General features: G+C 40.2%; 1 protein-coding gene across 1 annotated transcript in view; it reads right to left on the bottom strand.

The window, feature by feature from the left end:
* Positions 1-4,241: 4,241 nt before the first annotated feature.
* The window catches only part of Raph1 (Ras association (RalGDS/AF-6) and pleckstrin homology domains 1), an 85,249-nt gene continuing 62,307 nt past the window's right edge, over positions 4,242-27,183 (bottom strand). Inside the window, 12 exon segments of the mRNA XM_042667035.1 lie at positions 4,242-5,846; positions 5,848-6,099; positions 6,101-6,208; positions 9,169-9,311; positions 11,363-11,483; positions 12,710-12,808; positions 15,863-15,973; positions 17,556-17,699; positions 19,032-19,097; positions 20,115-20,236; positions 21,004-21,163; positions 21,546-21,623. Of these exon segments, the coding sequence (XP_042522969.1) occupies positions 4,311-5,846; positions 5,848-6,099; positions 6,101-6,208; positions 9,169-9,311; positions 11,363-11,483; positions 12,710-12,808; positions 15,863-15,973; positions 17,556-17,699; positions 19,032-19,097; positions 20,115-20,236; positions 21,004-21,163; positions 21,546-21,623 (2,940 nt within the window). The 3' untranslated portion in view covers positions 4,242-4,310.

Below are 27,183 nucleotides of genomic sequence, written 5' to 3' on the forward strand. Positions count from 1 at the left end.
AATCCCAGTCATGCACTTGGTATTTAGAGCTACACACAAAAAGCATATGCACTTCTGAACCCAGCTGTATCTCAAATATGTAATATTTACCATCACTGTGACTCGATTCACTTCTCTAAAATGTCTTTGGTGGAAAGCATCCAGATCTCATTTAGGTAGATGAAGCCAACTCTTTCAAGAGTTATTTTTTTCTGTTTTGGCCCAAACCAGAAATACTTTGCTTTCATTAGCACCTCAAAGTTTGCTTGTTGGGATATTGGGGTATTTGTGTTGCTATTATTCCAAAAGGGTTCAAGGCACTGGGGATTATTATAGCAAATAGTTTTCTCAATGTTTTATTACTTCAAGCAACAAGCAAACCAGTTTTTTTTTTTTAACCCCCTCAAGTAGCAGGTTTTGCTTACTTTTATTGACCAAGTTAAGATTATGGATTTCTTTCACATATTTTTTAACAGCACAAAACTAAGGGCTTTTGATTTTTTTTGAGGGTTGGAGTGGTCAAGATGTTGAAATGTTAATGGACTTAAAAGGAAACAGCTTAAAAGACTGTGAGATATTTAATTCTGTTCTACTTGCACATCTCTTTCAGTCAGATCTGAACTTTGCAAGAGATTGCATATTTTTGTAGGATTAGGTATACCACGTTTTATACTAATGATATAAAGTTGAATAAGAAAAACCCTCAAAGTGCCAAAAATGTATTTACAATTTAAAGGTATTTGTTTAAAAAGCAAGTCATACTTGGTCAGATGTATAGACCTAAATTATTATGCCTGTCCTATTGAAAGCACATTATCACACCTAAGTCACACAGGGCCTTAGGGACTTACTTGGTCTAACATGAGTAAAATCACTGTGATTACTTATGTTAGTTCAGAAGGTATGGGAAAAAGTTTGGTAATTTATAAAGAAGGAATGGGTTTTACTTAAAAGGTACCTTGTGTTTGTAACATAAAATTGGTTTTGGCTGGGGAATAAAGATGACAAAGGGATCTGAAGGAAGTGGGATACAACCAAAACACCCCATTACCTGAAACTTGTTGCAGAATAAATGATCATTTTACCTCCTTGACTCGAGATGAGCAGTTTATGCCAGAATAGCTGCATCTGAAACTCAAACTGGATTTCCAGGTGCTGCAGTTAGCTTTGATTTTAGAATTATCATTCTACTGGAAGACCTCTCAATTTTAACTTGCCTGATAAACTCAGCATTATTTATATCGCAACAAGGTAAACAGTGGGGAGCCCAAACAATGGACTGTTTTCTGCGAGATATACTCTCAGTGGGCAGGAGCACCTAATGCTTGAGGACTGTAAAACACATAATAATTGCATTACTTTGAAAATGTCTTAAATGTTACAGAATTTGTCTTCATTAGACCCTATCGTTCTCATTTTTAAAAGTTCCAGATTTTTTTTTAAAAATGCCTGCTTACAGTTAAAGGGATATGTGTAAAAAAAAAAATTAGTGGTTTTTCTTCCCAAGTGAGAACTATGCATTATTTAAGAAACACAGGTATTTTAAAATATTTTGAGTAGTAGAAGCCAACCTGGTAGAATTCAATACAGACCAGTCTGATGTTTAAATTCTCTTGTGAACCTTATTAAGCAGTGATAGATCTACTGTTCTTCCAGTTTTGAAATTACCTATTAAAGGAGTGTCCCTAATTACGCAAATCACCACCTCTCCTAGGCACCTATTTGCACTGCCCTCAATAGCAGCATGGCCTTACCCATACTATTCACTCATCAGTAAAACCAAGTTAGTTCTCTAAATGTTCTCTGCTGGCTGAAGAAGCTATGTGGGCTGGAACTATTGAGCAGAAAGCAGTGAAAGAAGGCACAGTACTAGTGTTGTCTGGCAGGCAGTAGGTGACATTAACCTACCAGAGGAAAAAAGTTATGAAACTACCAAGTAATCCCAGGGAAAACAAACCAACACTACATCCCAACAAACCCAAACGAAAAGTATAGTGTCACTTTGGACTCTTCTGATTCAGCTGTATCACCTTTTTTAAGAATAGTTCCATCACTGGAGAAACACATGGAAACAGCCTATGGTCAGCCCACAGGACTGGGGACAGAGATGACTTGGTCCCTGTCTGGCCATGCTCTTTTGGCATCACTAGTGTTCAGAGATGTCTGCTCCAAGAATACACATCAGCAGCAGTAGTTCAGGATGAATACAAGAAAGACCAAGAAATTCACAAGGCTGTGGATGGAGAGGTCTAATATAAGTGAAAGAAGACAAAACATTATTTTTCTCTCTAGAGGAAAATCAAAACTATTTTCCCTCATTAAAAAAAAAATGAAAAAAAAAAAAACAATTTAAAAAAATCCGTCAGAACTCCCTAGAGATGAACATTTAGAAAAGTAGATCCGTATTCTAAGCCTACCTTACAAATATGGGTGGCTCCTTAAAATATAAAGCAGCAGGGTGGAAGGCTGGGAAATTCATTCAGAGTCCCAGTAGAGTTTGGCAATTTGTAACCAAGGTTACTCAAATTACGGTGCATGCTTAGATTCACAATGCAGATATGTTCCAAGGTCACTTTCTAAGCCTATGAAGCCTAGCAAAACTGAACAAAAGATCCCCTAAATAAAGAACCAAGGATTTTAAAGACCGATCACAATGGTGACTGTGTTTTCGGATTGCTCTGTAAGCACGTGGCAATGGAGAAGTGCCCCTTCGTCTGTGAATCAGTTCTCGCTTGGGGGAGTTCTTGGTCGCACTCATAACCTTGCATAGTAAAACTTTATTTTTTCATAATTTACCTCCTTTGCCCCACTCTAATTAGCACGCTTCTTAGGGAAGTGCCTAAGATTTCTGCAGTTAGCCTTTCATTGCCAGATGTATGCACTATCATTGCTAGACTGGTCAGCTTTTATTCTCTTGCTTAAAAGTAGCTACAAGACTGCATTTTAGTCCTGTCAATTTGCTATCATAGATGAACAAGACAATACATATCAAGGAAAAGTCACAGAAAACAAAAGCATATAAAGTACATAGAAGTGTAGTGTGTCATCGGCAGATTCCACATGCATAATTTGTAATGTCACTGACTGCAGTCCGCCACAGTACTGTGCCATCAGAACAACTAGTCACCTGGACACGTGTCTACAACCAGCCACGGTCTTAGTAGTTCTAGTAGCCTTGGATAAAATTATCAAAAGCCTCATGTATTATCTTTCTTTCTATGGGATTACATATTATATATAACCCACAAACCACCTGAGTGACGCCAGGCCCAGGTTTTTTGTCTTCTTACTCCTCTCTTAGAGAGCAATGTACAAACAAGCCAGGCGCTGGAGAAGCTGATTCTGTTTTCCTAATGACGCGCCACAATGGGCACTGCGCATATGCGCATTTCACATGCTGATTGTCCACAGTAGCAACATCTACCCTTGCAGAGCACACTATAAGAAGAGCTGTGATCTAAAGACATACAGGAACAGCATATTACAGAGATACTGTAATGGATCTTCACCTCCACGGTGATGAAGCTTCATACAACAGTACTCAAACTACTCAGAATAACAGTATCACAATTTCCATGAATTGTAGGTAGAGAGCTTACCTGTTAAGAGAACACATCCTAGATGTGAGTGGCATCATTGCAGTACTGCAACTAGAATTACACCATGGGCTTATTTTCTATGTATAGCCACATATAATATCTGAATATTTCCCCCTTCTGTACTAGTTACCCGTTCTATGAAGCTGAGAGATTTTCCTGATTTAAAGTGCGCCTTAATGTCTAGAATAGCATCTCGAAGTCTCAGTCAAGTTCTAACTTCAACCAACTGGGGGGAAAAGAAAAAACAAAAGCCCTATAGATACACCAGACATTTTGGTGGTTTTCTCCAACTGAAAAAAAGCACATTATGCATCTATTTCTTAATTATATAACAACATGCACAAATAAGCTGCACATGGACAGACACTTAGAAGATGCCTTCTGATAGTAACTAGAAGTTTTTTGGTCCAATCCACGTGATAGACGAAAGAAACAGACTGGACACATAGCCCCTTCTATGTCTTCCACCCCAAATACACAAAATCCGTTTTCAGATGAGGAGAGGAAAGGAATAAATAGAACCACTCTCAGTCCGGTCTCTATACACACACACGGATGTCTACATATATACACACACACCTCTGTAGAGCTGCGCACGCGCGAGCGTGTGCACGTCTAGGTGGACACTACCTGAATTAACATCCCCAAACCAGGAGGCTCTGAACCCCTGGACTGACGGGTGCTCGGGTGAGCTGATTGTAGAATGAGTCAGCGTGGGAAGTTGGGGGGCAGCTACCAGTCCCGGGAGAGCTTGGTGCTCTGGTCTCTCTTGGGGGGCGCCGGCGGGGGCCCTCTCCGCAGGGTTGCATAGCCTGAAATGTGGCTGCCCCCGAGGCTGGCCTTCTGCGGGTCGGAGAGCAGCTCGGGGGGCGGAGGGGGCAAGGCCATGTCGTCCATGGTGGCCGTGGGCTCCGCTCGGGACAGGCGGGAGGAGGAGAGCGAGCCGTGCCGCGTGATGGACTTGCGCTGCAGAGTCCGGTTGAGGTCGGCCAGGAATCCCGGCTGGACGCTAAGGCTGGGCTTGGGAGAGGTGGGCACTTGAGGCGCAGCTGCGGGCGCGGGCGCGGGCGGCGGCTCGGGGGAGTCCGCGCGCGTGAGGCGCGTGCTGTCGTTGCGCTTGGGCCGGGTGGGCGGGGGCGCCCTCCGGCCGGCCGCCTTGGCCCAGGCCTGCGGCTGCGGGTTGACCACGGCCACTTTCGGCGACGTGCTGGCGGCGAAGACGGCGGGGATGTCGACGGGGGGCAGGGGCAGCTCGGTCTCGGGCGGCGGGGGCGGGAAGTCGGAGTCGGAGGGCGGGGAGGGGAAGTCCCCGGCCGGGGCCCTGGCGCCGGCGGGCGCGGGGCCGTGCGGGGCGAGGCCGGGCAGGTGCACCCCGGGCAGGTGCAGCTTTCCGGGCTTGGGGGGCGCGGCGGGCGGCGCGGCCTCCTTGCCGGGGGAGCCCGCGTCGGCGGGCGGCGCGAACCGGCTCACCAGGCTGTCCACCGACGGCCTCTTGGGCTCGGGCGGCTCGGCGCCGCCGCCCGCCGCCCGCATGCTGGAGTTGCGCTGCGGGGTCGGGGGCGGCTTCTTGCCCCCGGGGCTGGACATCTTGCCGGGCTTTTTGCCGGGCGAGCCGCCCTTGTCCGGGGCGGGCGCGGGCGGCGGCGGCGGCGGGGGAAACGCCAGGCTGCTCTCGGGGGGCGGCGGCGGGAAGTCCGGGGAGGGCGCGGGCGCGGGGCCGGGCTGCCACTTGGGCTTGGCCTTCACGGCCGGGGGCGACTGCGGGGCGGCGGGCGGGGGCGGGAACTGGCTGGCCAGCTGCCTCGCGGGCGCGGGCGCGGGCGGCAGCGGCGAGGCGGGCGGCAGCGGCGAGGCGGGCGGCAGCGGCGAGGCGGGCGGCAGCGGCGAGGCGGGCGGCTTGGCGCCCAGGCTCGGCTGCTTGGGCAGCGTGGGCGGCGGGCCCGGCGCGGGGGGCGAGGGCGGCGCGTAGGCCGCCGGGAAGGCCGGCTGCTTTTTGGCGGGGGGCGCGGGGGCCGGGGCGGCGGGCGGCGGCCCGGCCTTGGCGCTGCCGGGCGGGGGCAGGGGCTTGGGGGGGGCCGGAGGGGGGAGGGCGGCGGGGGGCGCCGCCGGGGGCGGGGCGGGGGGCGCCGCGGCGGGGCCCAGCGGGACTTGGTGGAGCTTCAGCGGGGGCGGGGCGGGGCTGAAGGGGGGCAGGGAAGGGGCGCAGGGGGCGGGCTTCAGCTGGGCCATGGCCGAGCCGGGCGTGGGGGGCGGCGGGGGAGGGGGGGGGCGGGGGGACCACGCCACTGGGGGGCACCGGGATCTGCGGCTTGACGGACTGGGGCTGCGCGGCCGCCGCCGCCGGCGCCCGAAACAGGGCTCCCGCGCTCTGAGCCGCCTGGTTCTGCAGCCGGGTGATGGTGCTGTACTTGACGAACATGGTGGCCGAGGAGCCGGCCGAGGGCGCGGACTGGCTGGGGAGGGGCGGCGGCGGGGGCGGCGGCGGCGGCGGGGGCGGCGGCGGCGGCGGCGGAGGGGGGGGGCAGCGGCGGGGAGGGCTGCGAAGCCGCGTGAGGGGCCACGATCTTGGTTTGTGGGGACAGCGGGGCCACAAGTGATGCGTAGGGTCGGCTCACAGAGTCCATTCTGGCCTGGAAGGAGCACAGAGGGGGTGGGGTGGGAGGAAGAAAACACGGAAAGTTAGAGAGCAAGCTCTTCGTGTAAAACCAAAAGCAAGGGGCAGGACATGCATGGGACGGATGCGGCGATGTCAGAAGCCTGCGCTGCCTGCCCGGACGACAGGCGCACAGGAGCGGTGCCTCACCCAGCAGGTACCTCAAACAGCTAGCATGCCTATTTCCTGCTGCCAAAGCTCCCGGGCGGTGATGGTCTGGTGACTTCCAGGCTCCCCACGCTCAGGGACGGCCTGTGGAGAGCCTCCTCCATCTAGCATTCCAGGGCACCGCATCAAGCAGATGCCATCCTGGGTTTGGGAATGCGGAAGGCCTCCCGAGGGAGTTTTGCTCAGTGCTAGTAAGCTGACATAGGAGAATGCTCAGCAGACGTGCACAGTCACACGGGAGTGAATGAGCGCAACACACACTCATGTTCGTGTGAGACGCTTGCATCCAGCATGCACAGAAGTCCAGCAATGCAGGTATGGGGGGGGCGTTCTTTACATTTGCTTTACTGGAAAAATACATTAAAAAATACTTTATAAACATAGCAAAAGATACCAGTCATCACACAGAAAAAGTCAGATGAAATTAAGAGGAAACTCTGGTAGGCTAAAGGAAATCCACGAATAATTGGGAGCTCCAGTTTGCCAACCACCTGTCAATCACTCCACCTGGGCCCCTTATTTCATGGAGCTAACAAGTATTTCCAAAGTTAGGGAAGGAAGGACCCTTGGTGTAATTAACTGTTGGTAGATCTTTTCAGTTCTCTGAACAAGCTGAGGAAATGAGGCAAACCATTTGTTTTCAGTTATGAATTGCATCTGACATAGAGAATGCTTAGGTTAGTCAACTCAGGCTCAATTATAGGGTGGAATTCTAATGCTTATTAGGACATTCACATGTTTCTTTAAAAATTACACATCAACATAAAAGCATTAGTTTTGTAAGAATTGGTTACAGAAGTCACTGAAGTTAATGTGTTCCCAGAGAATAGCCCCTGACCTTAACTTGACCCTGTCTTGGCTGCTTCGGGGGTGCAGACCTTAGCTGTGCTGGCCTTCCCGTGTGGTGCCTGAGACTGAGGTAACAGAAGAAACACAGAGGGGTCAAGACTAGCACAAACGGACACTGCTGCACAGCAAGCTTTCACTCTTTATGAAACTGCAGTGTTGGACTTCATGTCTTTTTTCTTTTTGACTCAGCATCTTAGTATGCAGCTCACACTGGCTTGGAGCTCTATGTAGCCCAATGGCCAACTCTCAGTCCTCCGGTCCTCACTTTCCCAGTGCTGGGATTACAGGTATGCAATCCTATACTTAACTTTGACTTTGCTTCTTCATCACAAAATACTTAGGCCTTTGCTTTCCTGTCATAATTGGGTTGTTCTAAAACTTAAAATGTATATGGATCTTGCCATCAATAATTTGGCAAAGGATTTTTGTTCAGACACTTTAATGTAGATCAGCTTATCTAGAATTGATTAAAAGGGGAGGTAAGAGAATTATTTCTTAAAAGTCTGAGTTTGATGACAGTAAGCTGTTCTGAGAAGTTATGTCATTAGAACCAATTCTCAAACATTTCTGAAGGAAGCTCTACCCCAACACTAGGCAACTAATGCCTCCTCCATTCCTTCCTCTCCACATGTGGTTTAACTACATGTGCAAATTAAGGAATACATTTGTTTAATAAAGAAAAGGAATATATTTAAATACTCATTTAATTCTTAGTTATGAAAGTATTTGTGTGACTCCAAAAAAAACACCAAAAACCCAAAATGATTATTGGGTAAAAACAAAACAGTCTAGGCGGGGTGTTATTGGCTCCTCATGAGAGGCACATTCTTGAACCTTGAAGAGGTGACTACAGCCAGAACACCGCAAAGACATCCCCTCTTCTACATAGCGAGAGCCTATTTGATGGAGGACTCTTGTGTCTTTTAGTTGATTCAAAAAACTCCCTATTCTTGTGCAATAAATTTTTTTTTTTTTGGGGGGGGGTCAGCTGTGGGGCTTGAACTCAGGGCCTGGGCGCTGTCCCTGAGCTTTTTTGCTCAAGGCTAACGTTCTACCACTTCAAGCCACAGAGCCACTTCTGGTTTTCTGGTGATTAATTGGCCATAAGAGTCTCACAAATTTTCCTGCCTGGGCTGGCTTCAAACCATGATCCTCATATCTTAGCCTCCTGAATAGTTAGGATTACAGGCGTGAGCCACCAGCACCGGGTTACACTCATTCTTTAGTGTCCTTGAATAATCTATCACACAAAGCTCAAGAACCCAAAATTTTAAAGGGATAAATTTGAATTTAATATTTCACATAAAAGCATAATTTGAAAAAATTATAAATGCCCAGAGAAATGTCAAAAATCAAAAAAGAAAGGAATGATTTTGAATAACTTAACAGTGAATAAGGGACCAGAAGCAGCTTCTCTGGAGCAGGTGCAGGATCACTGGCCATACATGGCGTTGGCCTAGCCAACTGTTAAGGATAGGAAGGTAAATTTTTTTAATATCTTACATTTTTTTGTTTTAAAATTTTGAAACAAATTTACAATTTTTTTTTTGCTGTTCCTTGTTCTTGAACTCAGGTTCTAGGTACTGTCCCTGAGCTGTTGTATTCAAAGCTAGAGTTCTACCACTTTGAGCCACAGTGCTCTGGACTTTTCTGTCCAGACTGGCTGAGATCATCAGATTTCAGCCTCTTGAGTAGCTAGGATTACATGCAGGAGCCACAGTGCTTAGCAGTAACAAAAGATCTTAGTTTATTAGAATCAATTTATAAATATTCATTTCTGAGGGGAAGTCAAATCATCTCTCTCTGAAATGATTTTGTTTCCATTTAAATTAGAAGGGCTGAAGATCTAAAAGGGCCTAAAGGAAAAAAGAGCACTTTAATACCATGGATTTCCCTAAGTAGATTAAAATAGCATATTACCTTGCTGGACTCTTCCAACTGAGTGCCTCGTTTCCAGGCTTCAGAGAAGATGGAGCTCACGATGCTCTGGGAACGGATGTGTCCTACTGGCTGGGTATCAGAAACTCCACTGTCAGACTGATTGGAGTGATTTGACTGAGACTCTGTTTAAAAGTTTTTTTTAAAGATTATTAATAATTTCTGACAATATGAAGTGCATTTTTAATTTTTTATGCAAGGTCAAATGCTATGAAGGACAACAGAAGTTAGTTTTACTCATCTCATTCCATTACAAACACAGCCAGAACTTTCCACTAGAAATTTTTTCTTATGAGAGTTGAGGAAATATTTGCTCTTTAAATAATTTCCATAAGAGGTCATATATTGTTGGGATTCTGACATTTTTTAATTAAAGGAATACACCAAAATCGCTAAAAGAATATATTGATCAAATGTAACACTTTTGTATTATTCTTACCAAAAGCATTTACTCTGAATGTAGGAAATAATCAGATAAATCTAGGTGCAAGGCAATTGTTTTGGACTGACACTCTTGTCTTACACAAAATAAACTCCCAACAAATAAAAAATGAACCATCAATGAACAAGTAAGTCATTTTCAATCTAATCTTCACTATCAGCTTTTATGATACCATATCAGAGTTATAACTTATGAATCCAGACTTAAGAATAATGATCACTTCTCTTTTCTTAGCAATTAATATGATTTGTTGTCCAAGCAACAAAATAAAAGTGTGTTTCCTAAGAATTTTAAGTGCTGCACGGGGTACCAGCAATGCTGGAGCCTGGACTCCATGGCAGGGAGGAAAAACCACAAGGAAGGAGAAATGGTGGTGAGGACACAGGGTGCCTGTCTGACCTGGGCCGAGGTCAGGCAAGATAGCTATGTACCCTTTCTAAAATGTTCCCTGAATCATGTCCATAGCACCCACAAGCAGATTTTTTTTTTTTTACTGTTTATTACTTTAAAAGCTGTTATGAGTTGATCTCATCTCTTGTATACTCAAAAATAGCATGATGAAGAGTATGCCAGAGGGATGTAGAAGCCCAGTTGAAAGACTGTTGGTCACGTATTTTGCAGAGTGTCCCTCAAGTGTTGGTGTGTCAGACCAATTAGCTGAGGTTATGGGAGCTGGGGAGGAAGACCCCCACAGGGAAAAAGTCACTCTCATCACATCATATCAAGGGACTTGTTGACACGTGATGGATGGTGCTGCTTCTGGTCACTTGGCTGAAGTACGGCTTCTCCACTGTGACGTTAACTGCCCTCTGCAAGTAAGTCGCTGTGCACCCACACTCGAGGAATGGAGAGGTAAGGTCTATCTCCTTGGGAGAAGTAGCTACATACATCATTTAGAAATCTTTTGTTTAGGGCATGTGGCTCTCCTTGATTCAATAATTTATAGCAGAATGGACTCACGGTGCTTATTTTCTAACATGGGTCACAACCTTACACTACAGTATGTATTTTACTGCTCAGATAGTTTCAACTTTGGTCCGTGTAGCACTCCAGATTGGCTCCTGTCCCTCTGACCTACTCTTTGTCATGCTGCTTTGAGTGTACACATGGTACTATTCTAAACTTGTTCCTAATTACTTAAAAGATAGAAATCAAGTCATACAGTTTTTGAATCAATGAACAATAAAACATTCTGCTTTTAGGTGATATGGATATCCTCCAGGGAACATTCTGGAAGAGAAGAAGCATTAAGTTTAAACGACATACTTTTTAGAGCATGTAGGAATCTGCAAGCCCCTTTTGAGTGTCACTTTAGAAAGCTGAATGACCTAAATGGCTGCCTTGACTGTAATTCTGAAGTAGTTCCAAGTATTCCTATTTCACTAAGTGAAGAAAGGAAGCTTCCTATGCATTTTTGAGCTCAGAGATTTCCCTAAACCACTTTTTAATCCCATGCATTATAGCAGTATATGTAAGTTTTAAATAAATTTAGCAAATATAACTAACTCCTAGCTTTCTTTATGGCTACAGAAGTGATTTCCTGTTTCAAATGTATCCACATTTGGATTAGTATCCATTAGTATCCACATTAGTATCCATGATATTACAAAACTCAGAAATTAGGTATGGCTTTGGTTTTTAAGGGACACAAGCTAAAATGACAAGGTCTACTAACAGTCTCTACAAAGACTTCATGTTGACAGCAAAATAGTGTTTTGAGGTATTTATAACTACCTGGGATGCTAGAAGAACTGGAACCTGATTTAATGCTGGAGCTGGATAAAGAAGTCCAATCATAGGCTGACTCTGTCCTCTTCCAGGCTTCTTGATAGTTCATGTAGAGTTGCTTCCCATACTGAACAGAGGCGTAAATGATGACATTTGAGCTTTACTAGGTACAATATGGAAGGATGAGATGGGAAAGGACCACATTCCTATATATTGACTCAGTTTGAACTAATACCTGAAATACTCCAAAAAGTCTCTTAATAAATCTGCACTTATTATTCACTTGTAGAAGAGCAGCAGGAAACTAACGGTTGTTTTGGTCATGTTCATTATATATAGATACGTATTTCCTCCAAAATTCTTCATTAGGTCAGAATCTCAGCACTATTTAGGATGTTACTCTGAATCTGGTTAATCAGTGTTCCATAGTTCATTTAATTTTACATATATTTACTTTTAGAATGGCGGTGTGACTCTGAGGTAGATTACTTGTAGAATGGCAGTGTGACTCTGGGGTAGATTACTTGCCTATCATGTTCCTGATGCTCTGAGTTTAAATATAGCATTGAAATTTTTTTCTTTTTTTGCTTGCATTTACTTTCGCTATTTACATAGAATATAATACATTCTCTCAAGCCAAATTACTTTGAGCTGCAAAAGCTTTTACCAGCAGTATTTTTCCATGGATACCAATGGATTAAAAAGTTTATTTAATCTCTCACTAAGGACAAAAGACATTTAAGAAATAAAACTGAGGGCTGGGAAGGTGGCTCAATGGTAGAGTGCTTGTCTTGCATGCATGAGGCACTGGGTTCCATTCCTCAGTGCCACATAAGCAGAAAAAGCCGAAAGTGGCATTGTGGCTCAAATGGTAGAGTGCTAGCCTTGAGCTGAAGAGCCGAGGGACAGCTCCCAGGCCCAGAGTTCAGGCCCTACGACTGACAAAAAAAATAAATTAAAAAGAAAAAAAAGGAAAGACAATTTAGTAATCTAGTAATCCTAGTTACTTGGTAGGCAGAGATTGGGACAATCGTGGTTTGAGGCCAGCGTGGGTTTGTCAAAACCCTATCTTAACAAACTGGGCAATGTGTGTACCTGTCACCCCAGATGGCCCTGGCAAAAACCCACCAGATCCTACCTGAAAAAAACCAGGGCTGGTAGTTGGTAGAACAGCCTGTTTAGCAAGCACACAGCCCTGTTGTTTTTTTTTTAAACAAACAAACATGAAAGTTGGATTTAAGAAAACTGGACAATGGCAAAATTATGAACATAAAAAAATCTAAACTGTTCAGTGACAAACATGCCCATTTGAACACCTCACTACTCTATTATCAAACCACACAAAAAACATACCTTTGCAATGCGGATCCCATTGACCCACTGATGCAGTGTCCTCACGTCGTCACAACAAAGGTATTTGATATACTGAGATTTCTTCTGAATCTGCGGGTGCTGTAAAATTAAAGGCAAAATTCAACCAAGTCTCTTGGAGAACTAAAGAAATCAGAACTCTAGCAAAGCTTAAATATACTATAGTAAGTTATAGTCCCATAATGGCCAACTAAGATCTACTTCTTACATAGTCATAAGACCAAACAAAATATCCTACACATAGTTTTGTGAAGTAAAACGTGTTAAATTTTAGGGCAAGATGTCTAAGTTAAAGTAACCCCTGCATCATGGGAAATCCCCAAATAGCCAATAATAGTCTATCAAAACTAAGACTGTTCTCCTGCTTCTCCATGTTAGACTATGAAAAGGGGGAAGGAATGTTTTTTATTTTGAACCTTCTGAAATAAAGGCTTCAGGAAACTCCATGGGGCCAGCAAGGAAGCTTCCAATGTTTCTCACATGAGTAAGTGGCCACAGCCACGCACAAATTAGCACCTGGGATAGGAGTCCATGGCCGCACCTGATGCTATAGCGGGGAACTGAGAAATTCCTTTATAGGATTCCCTCTGCCAAACAAACAGGCGGGCATGCACGCTCGTGTTGGGCAAGTTGCTTTTCAGGACCGACTGTATCAGGACCGACTGTACTTGTCAGCTGAGGGATGGATGGGGTGATTCCTGTAACCTTAAGTATAAACTCAAGTGTTAAGAACAGATTTAAGCTACTTTAATTACACTGGGCCTAACTCACTAGCTCCTTAGGAAAAAATGTCCTAAATCATGCTGGGTTTCAGGGTAAAGATTTATGATTATTATTACTCTTTTCAGTCATAAAAAAGACTATATTTTACTTGATAAAATGTTTAAATGTATGTTCAATTATAAGAAAGATATTTTAAAAGATTTTAGCTTTTCCAAAACTTCCTAATCACAATTTATTGGTTGTGGAACCTCATGAGAACAATAAAATAAGCAATCTGGGTGTGTTCTCAGTGCAGTGGAAACAGACGGCCACTTATACACATTTTGTGTCTATAGTTACAGACCAGTCACTCTGGTCTGTAGTGAGAGAAAGCAATGTAAATCATTTATTGTATTTTACTCAGTACCTTACAAAAGTTAGCTCCTTATTATAGCACCATGTTCACCAAGGCCAACTTACTTGCTCTCTCTCTCCCTTCTTGGCAGTACTTGGAATTGGATACAGTGCCTTGCACTTAGGAAAGCAGGCTACCATTTGGGCCAGACCATTGAATCCCCCAGCCAACTTTCTTGTTGAAGCATATAGTCAAAGTTTTAAATAGTAACATTTTCAACAACAAAAGGTTAGTAAAACAATACCAATAGTTTTCCTTCCTGGAAATGTAAGTCCCCTCTTGGAACATATTCCTTTTCCATACTATTAAATTTCACTCTTATAAAAGGCCATAGCAATCTTGAAAGACCTAAGTCAATAGATACAGGAGTATATACTTTTCTACAAATGGAAGAGGAATTTCACCTCATTTTTATTCATTCATCAAATATTTATCTCCCAAGAAATATTTGTTACATGCTTCAACTAGGTTTTATAATACAGTGAAAAGCTCCTTGGTCTTAAAGAAGCCACAATATATGCAGAAGATAAAACTGGCTGATTCAACTGGAGCTTAATGTTGCCAACTAAGGCTGGGAAGATTGTTCTGCTTCTGAAGGACACTGCCACATGATCATTCTCAGCAGTTTTCATAATACTCGCCTTCTATTCTTGATCTGTTTTGTTTTTGAGACAAAGTCTCACCATATAGTACAGGCTGCCCCTTAAACTGCCTTAGTGTTCAAGTGCTGGGACTACAGATATGCACCATCATGCCCAGATCTTCTGGGCATGGTACAACTATTCTCAACTCCATGGGTTGAGTGGGTGTTTGTCCAACGATAGCAACTGACCTCCTGAATCTCCATGCTGCTTCTGTTCATTTTCTACATGAAAAGATTATTTTTATTTTTATTAACACATCAGGGACAACTCGAGACAAATAATCCTTTACTTTCTCACTTACTTGTCTAACTTGGGATTCCAGATAATATCCTGAAATGTACTAAAATTATTTCAGTATCTGCAAATCACATATCTGACTGCTTGCTAATTTAAAGTTCACTGTAGAGCTGGGCACTGGTGGCTAATACCTGTTAGTTCTTGCTATTTAGGAGGTTGAGATCAGAGAATTCTAATTCAAAGCCACATCAAACAGATAAATCGGTGAGATTTGTATCCTAAAAGCCAAAGGTGGAGCTGTGGCTTAAGTGATAAGGCACCAGCCTTGAGTAAAAAAGCCAAGTGAGAGTATAAGCCTCTGAGTTCAAACCCTAGTACCAGGATAAAAATAAACAAAATTTCATTTTAGAACTTCATAAAAAGCTGAGAGGCAGTGCCTAGGCCCTGAGTTAAAGACTCAGAACCAGCCCAAAACAACAACAAAAAAAGTGAAAATGTCTTCTCAAAAAGTACAGACATAACTTGTAGAAGATCAAAAACTGGATTAAAGGAGAAGAAAACTTCTTAATAATTGCTCAGTTACCACGGACTAATAGTTAGGTGAAATAAGGATTATTTCTGGATTAGATGACAGTTGATTTTGAACTTGGTTGAGTACAGTGCCCTCTGATGGCTCTGCTAAGCAAGAACAGAAAAATAACCCAAACAGAATTATGTGTCCTCATGCAGTGCTAAATTTGTCTTAAAAAAGCCTATTATTGAACTAGAGTTTCACAGTTATAATTAAATATAGCTTATAGCTTATGGCTTAAGTTTATAATCAATATCTACTCCTTAATTGCGTAATATAATTGTACTAATACAATTAGGGCTAACAGGCTCACAGTTAGCTATGGAATAGCATATTGTTTTTTCCTAACCACCCTTTATATCCTTTTCCCACCTTCCCTTCTTGGTGATGGGAAGCCAACCCAGGGACTTGGCAAGAGCTATCTAAGCTACATGCCCACTCATACTGTTCCTTTTTCAATCTATAGGACAAAATAGTATACATGATAGGGATCCAAACTATTCTTAAATGTGCAATAACCTATATCTGACATCAATTGAAATTCCTAAAGAGATGTATGCATTTACCTTTAGTACCAGACAATAGTCTGTAGGTGCTTTATATTTGTTCCGATAGTCCTGACCATAATAAACATTGACATGATCCAGCTGGAGAAAGCACACCAGGTCCCGAGACACCTGAGGCAAAAATACCCAAAAGACTGAATTAACAGCAACGCACAACAAAGAAAGTATCATACCTGGCAGCAGTTTTTGGTTGAGAATTAAAATTTCACTAAGTAGAAATTACTCCTAATTAGCAGAAGACAGTATAATTCTTCTTTAGGTTTCTTCTTTAGTCCATGATGAAATAAAAAGGCCAGACCATTTTTCTTACTGTTTTGCCATACATAATGAATGCTGACTTATTTAAAAATGTTGACATTTTTAATCATACTTTAAAGATACTATAGTGTATTAAATGCAACACAGAGCTCTCTGAAAAGAACCGGAAAATGTCCAGGAGATTAGGACCTACAATATAGTTCAATTCTCAACTAAGAATTTTCTTATTGGTTAACATGGGAAAATAGTGGCTGGGAATACCTAGCATGCATGAGGCCCTGGGTTCGATTCCTCAGTACCACATAAACAGAAAAAGCCAGAAGTGGTGCTGCAGCCAGAGCGATAGCCTTGAGCACAGACAGGCTCAGGGACAGTGACCAGGCCCTGCGTTTAAGCCCCAGGACTGTCCAAAAAAAGAAAAAAGAAAAAAAAGGAGGAGTATAATTTATGCCCATAAGGTGTTGTAAGACCGTACTCTGAAATTCTTAACATAGTTCTGGCCTGGAATAAATATAAAAGTGATGGCTAAAACATATGACTCATATTATAGACAGGCTTATGCCTATATAATCCTGGCTACTCAGAAGACTGAGATGCAGAGGATTTCAGTTTGAAGCCAGCAAGGGCAAAAGACTTTGAGATTCTAGCTTCAAAGTAACCAGCCAAAAGCCAGGCTGGAAGTGTGTTCAAGTAGTACAGTGCCTACTGAACAAATACAAGGCCTACAGCTCAAATCTGGGTACTGATAAAAAGCCAAACCAAACCAAACGTACTATTTGAGGTTGATATGACTATAATCCCAGGAAGTAATTCTCCCTAAACAAAAACAATAAAACTACTCTGGTAAAAGTTCTAAAAATATATAAAACTACAATTTAAATTTGGTAAGTAAACTGAGATAGCTAGTTCAGTGATCACAGAAGTGAAAATTTTCAAGTTTCCTCTTCTTTACAATAGATAGTAACAAAGGCTTTCAGTCTGTCCGACCTGCACTGAAACTACAGGCTGATGGTAACTTCCAGCCCAGCTCCGGAGGCTCTGCCTGTATTCCTAGCTACTCAGGAGGCTGAGATCTAAGTATTACAGTTTGAAGCCAACTAGGGCAGGAAAGTCGATAAGACTATTATCTCCAATTAAATCACAGAAAAAGCCAGAAGTGGTGCTGTAGCTCAAGTAGTAGAATGCTAGCCTTGAGTAAAAGGAGCTCACAGATGGCACCCAGGCCCTGAATTAAAGCCTCAGGAGTGGCGAAAAAAAGGAAAGAAAGAGAGAGACAGAGAGACAGAGAGACAGAGACAGAGAGGAAGGAAGGAAGGGAAGAAGGGAAGGAGGGAGGGAGGGAGGGAGGGAGAGAGGGAAGGAAGAAGGGAAAAAAGCAAGGAAGGGAAGGAACAAGCACAATAAAGGAGGCTCAGCAGCTTACAGAAGGACACACCTTTGCTTTTCCTTTAGGGACATAGTAGATGCCAGATGCTCGCAAGAGAAAGTAACGCTTTTTCCAAGACTTTTTGCCATCATCTTTCAACCAAAGGACTCCTTCAATTTCTGGTACAGTTACAGAACTTCCACAAAAACATTCCTTTAAAAAAGTAAGTAGATGATTAGAAAAGATTTATGATCCTTGGATTTTTGGGGACAAAAGTTATATATGCAAACCTTTGAGTTGTATCACACTCTACTCCATCAACATGGTCTTGTATTAGAGCCATATTGCTTTTATCTGAATTAGAACTTTCCATTTTAAACACATGAGTTTATTTTAGAACTATTGTGACAATTCTAAAAATGCTTAATATGTAAAAAAAAAAATCCATCATAAACACAAATGAATTTTTACCCATGAATTTTTGCTTAATATTGTTTTGTATAAAAACTGAATTAAAATGAATTGCATATAATAGTATTTAATTATACTTCTAAACAGCATTAATAAAAATGTCAGAGCTAGTATTACACTATTTTTTTTTTTTTGGCAGTTGTGGGACTGAACTCTGAACTCTGGGCCTGGTCGCTGTCCCTCAGGTCTTCAGCTCAAGGCTAGCACTTTACCACTTGAGCCACAGCACCACTTCTGGCTTTTTATGCTTATGTGGTGCTGAGGAATTGAACCCAGGCCCTCATGCATGCAAGGCAAGCACTCTACCACTGAGCCACCTTCCCAGTCCCTATCCTATTTTTTTCTAAATCACATTAGATTGTCAAGAAAAAGGAATAGAGCCAAACAGCAACATGGTAACTGATGATTAATAGCAATTTACAAAAATACCAATTTATTTGGTCAAAGAGAATTTTGTGTATGTTTTTCATTTTTACATTTATAGTGCTGAGAATTCAACCCATGTCCTTACACATATGAGGCAGATACTCTAACCTTAAGCCACACTCCCAGTCCTTACTTTAAATGCTGAAAGACATATAAATAAACTTACATTTTAAATTCTACTGCTTTCACTTAGGAAAAAATCTAGTATATTAAAAGACTGGTGCTGGTGATTCACAGCTATAATCCTCGCTGCTCAGGAGGCTGAGATCTAAGGATCGAAGTACACAAAGCCAGCCCAGGCAGGAAAGTCTGTGAGACTCTTATTTCCAATTAACCATCAGAAAACCAGAAGTGGTGATGTGGTTCAAAGTGGTAGATCGCTAGCCTTGAGCAAAAGAGCTTAAGGACAGCATCCAGGCCCCTGAGTTCAAGATCCACAACTGATCCAAAAATAAATAAATAAAATAATAAATAAATAAATAAGGCCTAACATGTTTCCAACATTGAGCTCTATCATGCTATCAAAGAACACAGGCTTCTCCATTTACATTTATGATTAGAAATATGGAGCACTGACACAGTGGGTTTCAAAAGATGCTTAATGGTTTAATTTCAAAATGTACCAAAAAAAGAACAAAGGACTTATACCTCTAATAGCACTTCTTTGTTTCTATCGGCCATCTCAGCTGTTTCCTTTTTTCCTAGAAGGTAATTCTGGAAACACAATGAAATGAAAGTTAAAGGACAAACATTCTCTAGACATGTGTGCATATATTATTGCTTTTAGAGGAATAAAAACTCTAGGTATCTGTGCCAGCATGGAGTAAGGGAACTATACCTTCAAAAAAGCTCCTACTGTTCGGATAACATTATCATTACAATGTTCAACACCAGCTTTTCCTTAAATACTTGTCATCATTTACTCCACAAACTGTCTTCTTCCAAATCCTGAGGTGACATTATTATATGCAACAGATGACAAATATTTTGCCATATTTAATGAAGGATACACTGAAAGTTTGTACAAGTTTACAAATTAACAGAGATAAAAAGGAAAAGTCCTTTAAAAATCTGAACCAGCATATTTTTAAAGCAGGGTTCAGCATATTTTTAATTTATGCTCTGATTATTTTGAGAAATTCCAAATTCAGTAAGACTATAATAATCTCATTTGCTTGGCATACTAAAACCTAAACTGTGATCATTATGATAATTGTTTTTCAGTTCTCTATAAAAATATATGTATTCTTCACAGGAAAAAATAGGATGATCAAGGCTGAAGGTTAATCACTATAACATTGCTGCTGTTCTTCTCACTACCATTTTTAATGTGGAATTTGTGGCTTTCGCTACCTAGTCATTTTGATTAAATGTCTAAGTGTTTGGAAGTAACAACTCCAACATTGGAATAAAGAAAGATGCCAAATAAATCAGATGACAAACACATCATATAAGCAATTGGGTTCAACACAACTCTAGATTTACAGAGTGTAAACCCTAGAGTTACTTATGATTCCCCCAGGGGTCACCTCACTTGGCTTTGTGGGATTGGGAATCTCCTGAACCCCAGCTTACTTTCTACCTCAGTAGTAGTAATTAATCTTCCTATGGGGATTTCCAGTATTATGCTCTAATCAGATGATACCAGTTTTGTAACTCTATAAACTTAGCTATTATTGAATAATAAGATCCATTTAAAAAACCCTGACAGCTGTAAGTCATTCGTCTCACCTGTGGGTTTTTGAAAAGTGCATATTTTTCTATGCGCTCCATAAATATAAGCTTGTTTTGGCTATCTCTTGTCCAATTGAGAAGATTTTCAACCAAGTTTTCATGATCTTCGAAGATTCTCTCTGTCCCCAAAATATCAATACTTCATTATTTTGAAATAATTATTTTGACCTGTACAGATTACCTGGTTTTCTCTCATTTTTGAAAACAAGGAACATGTCCTAGTGATGTGACATGACTTAACAAAGGCCACACAATGGATATATGAAGTCTTCTAAGTTATATCATTATTCAGCCTTTAGTTTTTTTTCCCCATTCTATCCTTAAAAATTAAACATAACTTGCATTTTATTTACTTTGATATCAAGCATTTCCAATAGCATTTGGTTCTCAGCATTCAAAAATTTGCAAGATGATTTCTTCCATGATCCAGAAATATTACCTAATTTTAAATGTATGTATATTTACTAATTTCCAAATTAGTACTGAGCATATGCTGAAGAATATATTCTAGATATTTGCTCTCTGAAATTGATGTTTTTTTGTTTTCCCTGAAAGTTAAGTGCTAGTATAAAAACTTCAGTACAAGTACTAGTACTAATAAATGTGAATATTTATACCATTCTTCTTTGAAGAACGGTATTTTGATACCTTAAAAAACTACTCAGGTTCAACAATTTTGAAAGCTTCTCTATTTTTCCCTATTGTAACCTGTCTTACTAAAAAAAGTCCTTTCTTAAAAATAATATATAGAAAGGGCAAATAATAAAGTATTACCATAAAAATTTATAGGAAAAAATATAAAGGTGCCTCAAAATGCTTCAACTGACACGCAATTGTTGGAGTTACTTGGAAGTTAATAAGCAATTTAAGCAATGACCTTACTCACCCATTTGTAATTCAGAAATGGTTTCCACTAGTGACCAATCTAAGCTGTAGCCACAGTGGGATTTGTCCATAAGGTTGTCCAGCACTTGTCTCACTGACTGCCTCTCATCCACCATCATTGTTTTAGAACTATCATCAGACATATGGACTCTAATCACCAGCTGTAATAGTTAAGATTGAAATTATATGAAAACCAAAAAATGGCATTCTAGAGAAAGGTATTTTTCAATACCAAATAGATTAGTGTACTTGAATATAAATTAAAACTTAAATAATGACTAAATCATGAAAAAGGCTGAAATTAAGTATCAAGCAACCTATCTAGATCAATGTAAAGATTTTTAAATTTATAATAATGTGTTATTCTGTTACAATTATTCCTTTATCTTTTTTTAGGAGAATTAGAAACAAGTGTTTAAAACATACTACATGTGAAAGAAAGAAAAAATACTACCCCTCCTCTCCATAGATGAGGGAAACATAAATAAGGTAATTCTTCAAAAAATGGATAAAAATTCCAACATTCAATAGGACAAATATTACCTTTTTCACTTGTGCCTCTTTAATTTTCTCTAGAGCAACTCTGATCTTCTCAGCTTTCAATTTTGCTGCCTGTTCTTCCTATGGACATAAAACATTTCAGATAAAACTAATGCTGCGATAATATTTGAAAAGTCTTTTCATCTTTAGGGATGTTCTTAACATTGAATTTCATTAATATAATAAACTTACATACAGAATATTTTTTTAAAAAAACAGTTAAAAAAATCTGACCTGTTTTTTTTTTAAGGAGTATTTTTACAGATTTAGTCTTAAATATGTCTTATAAGACTAGAGGCCATATTTCCAAGGGAAAGAAAGAAACCTTAATATTTAATAAGTTACTCTACTGATATAAAACAGATAAATTTCAAAGTCTGTAACTAGGAAACATGCATGCATAATAGACATCTGTGGCGCTGCCTATTTATTATACTTACCTAACTCAATTATAAATTTATATGCCCTTTGAAGTATGGAAAGCTTTGCCTATGGATTTCGTTTGGTATCAATATCACAAACAGCAATATAACACTATTGCAACATACATACAGCAAAAGCAAAAACCAATTATTTGCAACTATAAAAAAATTCCCTAATAAAAAAATGTAGGTACTCTTCACTAATATACTAATACAAACACAAGAAGGTGTTTTATATCCTAAGTTTTACTTTGCTATAGAATCATACAACATAATCATGTTAATAAATTCAATTTTTCTACCAATTCATTGATAAAAAATTTTAAATACCAAATATAATTTTCCAAATAATTTTTAGTAACTTCTACTTTAGATGTCCTAGACTACAAATAGTAGTAAAAATGATAAAGAACTAAAAGTAAACCATGTGTCTATTTTTTTTCTAAAACAGCAAGTAGTAGTACACGAATACCTGTACTTACTTGTAATTTCCAGCAATAGGCCATAATACACCACTTGAAATTATCACCACTTGAAAAAAAGACTACATAAGTAAATTTTGACCCTGACTAGATTGTTGTTAAAACCTACAGCACATGTATTTTTCTTTGTAAAAAACTAAAACTTCTTGGGCTAAAAACCAGAAGCTCAACTCATTTAAGAGATTTATTTTCTGTTCACCTAAATTCTGATGGCTTTCCTGTTTACAAACTGCTTCTCTTCTATTTGGTACTCTAGGTTGCCTCTCACTCATTTCAAGCTTATTTTACTACTCCTTGGAACAGAGAAACTGTGGTTAGGGGAGGCAGTGAGCTTATTTGCCAGAAATCTGATCCCTTTCAATGACTGGAGCCAGTAAATTAGCATAATAACCCAGGTCTGGAAATTCTATCCGTAAACCCAATTAAGCAGAGAACAAAGAAACTGTCTTTTGACCGATGGAGAAGAGTAAGGTGAGACTAAGTTCTTATACTATTTAAATATATTCCTTTAACTAAAAGATTAAATCATGAAATAGAGTGGAAGTGCTACAAATAATGTATGATAATAATGAAACCAATTGAAAAGAGAAAGGGAAATAAAGAATAATAGGTAAATCTGATCAAAATATATTATATGTACATAAGGAAATATCACAATAAAGCCTTTTTGTACAATTAAGAGACTAATATAAAAAAGAAAAAAATTAAATCATTCTATCCCTCCTACTCTATTCTCTCATCCTTTGCAAATAAACAAATAGAACCATAAAATGTTTACTATATTTTAACACAAAGTAATTCTGTTTTCTTTTTAAAAGTAGCTACAAAAGCAAACTAAACCACTAGCACTAGAACTCTTTAGAACTGAGTATTAGAAAAATAAAATAATAATTTGGTAAATCACCAACTTTATATGTATTTTTTATGAGTTATATAGTGGGATTTGAAATACTTTAAGTTATCAAGTAATTCATTATTATTGAGAAAAAAAATTACCAAAGTTTATTTCCATATTTCACTTCATGTGAGTGTAGCTGATATAAATTCAAAGTCTGATGAGGAAAACCAATACATTGAATCAACCAAAGTTTGTGTATTTAAAATATGAACTTGTAAATGGACTAATTTTTTATGATATTATTGTTAATCTTCGGACATAAAAAATTTAGAAGAGGTCCCCCGCCCCTCCCCACCCTCCAAAAAAAAGGAAGTAGCAGGAAAGAGCATAAACCATAGACTTGGAGGAAAAACATCTGCAAAAGACACACCTGGTAAAGGGAGTATGATCCAAAATACAGAAAAGAACTTTTAATATTCAAAAAAATGAATGCCTTAATCTTTAAAACAAAGTAAATCAAAGTGGTAGCAAATTCCTGTAATACCAGCACTTGGGCGGATGAGACAGAAGTATTCCATTTGAGTCCTTGGCCAGTCTGGGTTACATAGTGAAACCTGATTTTAAAGAACAGATTAGCTGGCCACAAGTGTTTCATGCCTGTAATCCTAGCTACTCAGGAGGCAGAGATATAAGAATCATGACTCAAAGCCAGCCAAGGGAGGGAAATTCATGAGACTTTTATTTCCAATTAACAACCAAAAGGCCTGATAGGGAGGTATGGCCAAAGTGGTAGAGTGCCTGAAGTGAAGAAGCTAAGGGTCAGTCGGGTGCTGGTGGCTCACGCCTATAATCCTAGCTACTCAGAGGCTGAGATCTGAGGATCTCGGTTCAAAGCCAGCCCTGGCAGGAAAGTCCGTGAGACTCTTATCTCCAATAAACCACTACAAAACCAGATGTGGCACGGTGGCTCAAGCGGTAGAGCACTCGCCTTGAGCTGAAGAGTGCAGGGATAGTGCCCAAGCCCAGAGTTCAAGCCCCATGACTGACAAAAAAGAAAAAAAAAAAAGAAGCAGATTCATCACCATTGTTAAAACTTGAAAGCAACTAAGATAATCTCCAGATAGTGAATAAACTGTGGTGCATCGATAAAATATTATTTAGCATGAAAAAGAAATGAACCATCAACCAAGCCATCAAATGGCATGCAGGACTCTTAAATGAATAATTACTAAGTGAAAGAAGTCAATCTGAAAATACTACATACTCTTTAATTCTACTCTGAAAAAGCCAAAACAAAAGAGGCAGTAAAAAGATAAGTGGTAAACCAGGGGTAAGGAAGAAAGAAGTGTGAATAGAAAAAATACAGAGGATGCAAGGGGCAATGAAACCATTATATAAGAAATTACAATGGGGCTGGGAAGGTGGCTCAGTGGTAGAGCGCTTGCCTTGCAATGCATGAGGCCCTGGGTTTGATTCCTCAGCACCACATAAGCAAAAAGAAAAAAGCCGGAAGTGGCGCTGTGGCTCAAGTGGTAGAGCGCTAGCCTTGAGCTGAAGAGCTGAGGGACAGCGCCCAGGCCCAGAGTTCAGGCCCCACAACCGGACCCTCAAAAAAACCAAACCAAAACAAACAAACAAACAAAAAAAACAAAACAAAAAAAAAGAAATTACAATGGAGACAGGATCAAAACCTTAAAAAGTATTTTTTAACTATTTAACAAAGCAGTTTATGAATAGAGTTTATGAATATCTTGATCATTGTAAAAAAAATAACAAAAATTTACATATATCAGTTATAAATACAAAAGCAGTATTGGTATGCACCCATTTTATTTTAGTATACTATTTGTCAAATACAACACAACCGTGTTATCTTTCGAAGCACTGCTGCAAAAAGTCATTCAATTATAGGCTTTGCATATATAAACTTAAACTTCAGTGCCTGCTCCACACAGCTCTAAGTAAGATTAAGTAAAGAGGCCAGAGCAACCAATTAACACATTTTCATGTAAAGCAGCTAGATGGGGCTATTTTAACAAATTCAAATTTAGCTACACTCCATTAGCTCAAAAGCTACTTTTCATGAATAATTTATGTAATTACAACAATCAGACTATGAAAAAAACTATCAAATTCAAATTTAAGAGCTAGCCTTTTAAATTTCATCATGGGCAAATATTATTTTATTTTTTGCAAGTTCTTGTAAGGATAATCTTTGCTACAAGCTTTTTGAGGAAGCAGAGTTGATCAAAACCTCTACAAGGTTAATCACTGGGCGCTCACACTTATAAATCCTATCAATCTAAGAGTCTGAGATCTGAAGATAACAATTCAAAGCTAGCTCAAGCAGGCAAGTCCAGGACACTTTTGTGTGTGTGTGTGGGGGGGGGGGGGGGGGGGGGAGGCAGGAGTGGGTGTGGTTCTGGGGTTTGAACTCAGAGCCTGACCTGGGCGCTGTTCCTGAGCTCTTTTTGCTCAAGGCTAGTGTTCTACCACTTTGAGCCTCGTTGCCAATTCCAGTTTTCTGATGGAACTGGAGATAGTCTCTGCCCAGGTTAGTTTTGAACCTCCAGTCTCAGATCGCAGCCTCCTAAGTAGCTAGGTGTGAGCCACCAACACCTGGCTCCAGGAGACACTAATCTACCAAAAAAGGCAAAGTGGTAGAATGCTAGTCTTGAGCAACAAAGGTCCTGAGTATAAGCCCCAGTGCCTACACAAAAAAACCAAAGCCCAAAAACCTTCTTGGTAATGGTTACATTTCCACACATTTACAATGTATTCTAATCAATCTCACCCCTCTATCAAAACAGTCCCCCTTATCAAAACAATTTCATCAGGTTTAATGGCTCTATTTTCATAGTAAAGAATCTACTTTGACAGTATTCAACAACCTCCTTCCCACCAGTATCCCCCAATCTCTTTTGATTTCCCTCTCACGCATCCCCCTTTTGATCAACAGCTTCCATTACATTTCTCTATGCTGTTTTCATATATACTTGTGATCTACTTCAGATTTACTCTCTTCCGTTTGTCTATATATTTATGTTTTATATGCATATGTCCATGAAATGTTCTTTTATATCTGTCTAGCTGCAATACCTCCCAATCTAATGTAAGCTAAATTAGAAAAGGAAATCAAACTGTGTGATTCACATGATTCTTAGTATTTTATGCTCTCTGGGGGTTCTATTTTTTATCTACTAGTTAAGTCATAATCTTTTAAAAATTCTTTTTGTGTTAGTACTGGGGCTTAAACTCAGGGTTTCAAGATCTTGCTCATCTTTCCTGCTCATGGATGATGCTCTACCACACACTAGAGGAATGCTTCTAGTGTAGCATTTTACTGATTAATTGGAGATGAGAGTCTGGGCTGATTTTAAACTGTAATCCTCATAACTGTAACTCCTCTGTACAGTATCTTTACAATAAAAAATATACATTTAAAATTAAAAAAAAATAAACTGATCCTCCAGGCCTCAGTCTCCTAAGTAGCTAGGATTGCTATGCTAAGTAGCTAGGATTAGCATGTGCCACTGTAGCCTGACTCATCATATCTTTTAACCGTAACACAATTTGGGAAAAATGAAATTGTCATTAAGTTTTTTAAGTGTTGTGCTAACTGGACAGATCAATAAATCTTTGCTGATGTGTTCAGATGATTTATTTAAATGATTTCCAATAGCTTATTTATGAAGACCAATACAAAGGGCAAAGCTTTCTTCGTATTATGTTCTGCTGGCCAACTCAGGTCTGCTGTTCTTTATCTTTCCTCATGTTGTCTCACAACTAGACTAAACATAAATACCTCACACATACAAAACGAAACTTTCCCTTCTAACCTTTTCTCTTAAAAGAGCAAGAGACAACCCATTTTCTATTGAAAACTCCTCTGTGGCTAT

The sequence above is a fragment of the Dipodomys spectabilis genome, unplaced genomic scaffold, assembly GCF_019054845.1.
Source record: "Dipodomys spectabilis isolate Male_0828 unplaced genomic scaffold, ASM1905484v1 ptg000373l, whole genome shotgun sequence".
NCBI classification, from domain to species: domain Eukaryota; kingdom Metazoa; phylum Chordata; class Mammalia; order Rodentia; family Heteromyidae; genus Dipodomys; species Dipodomys spectabilis.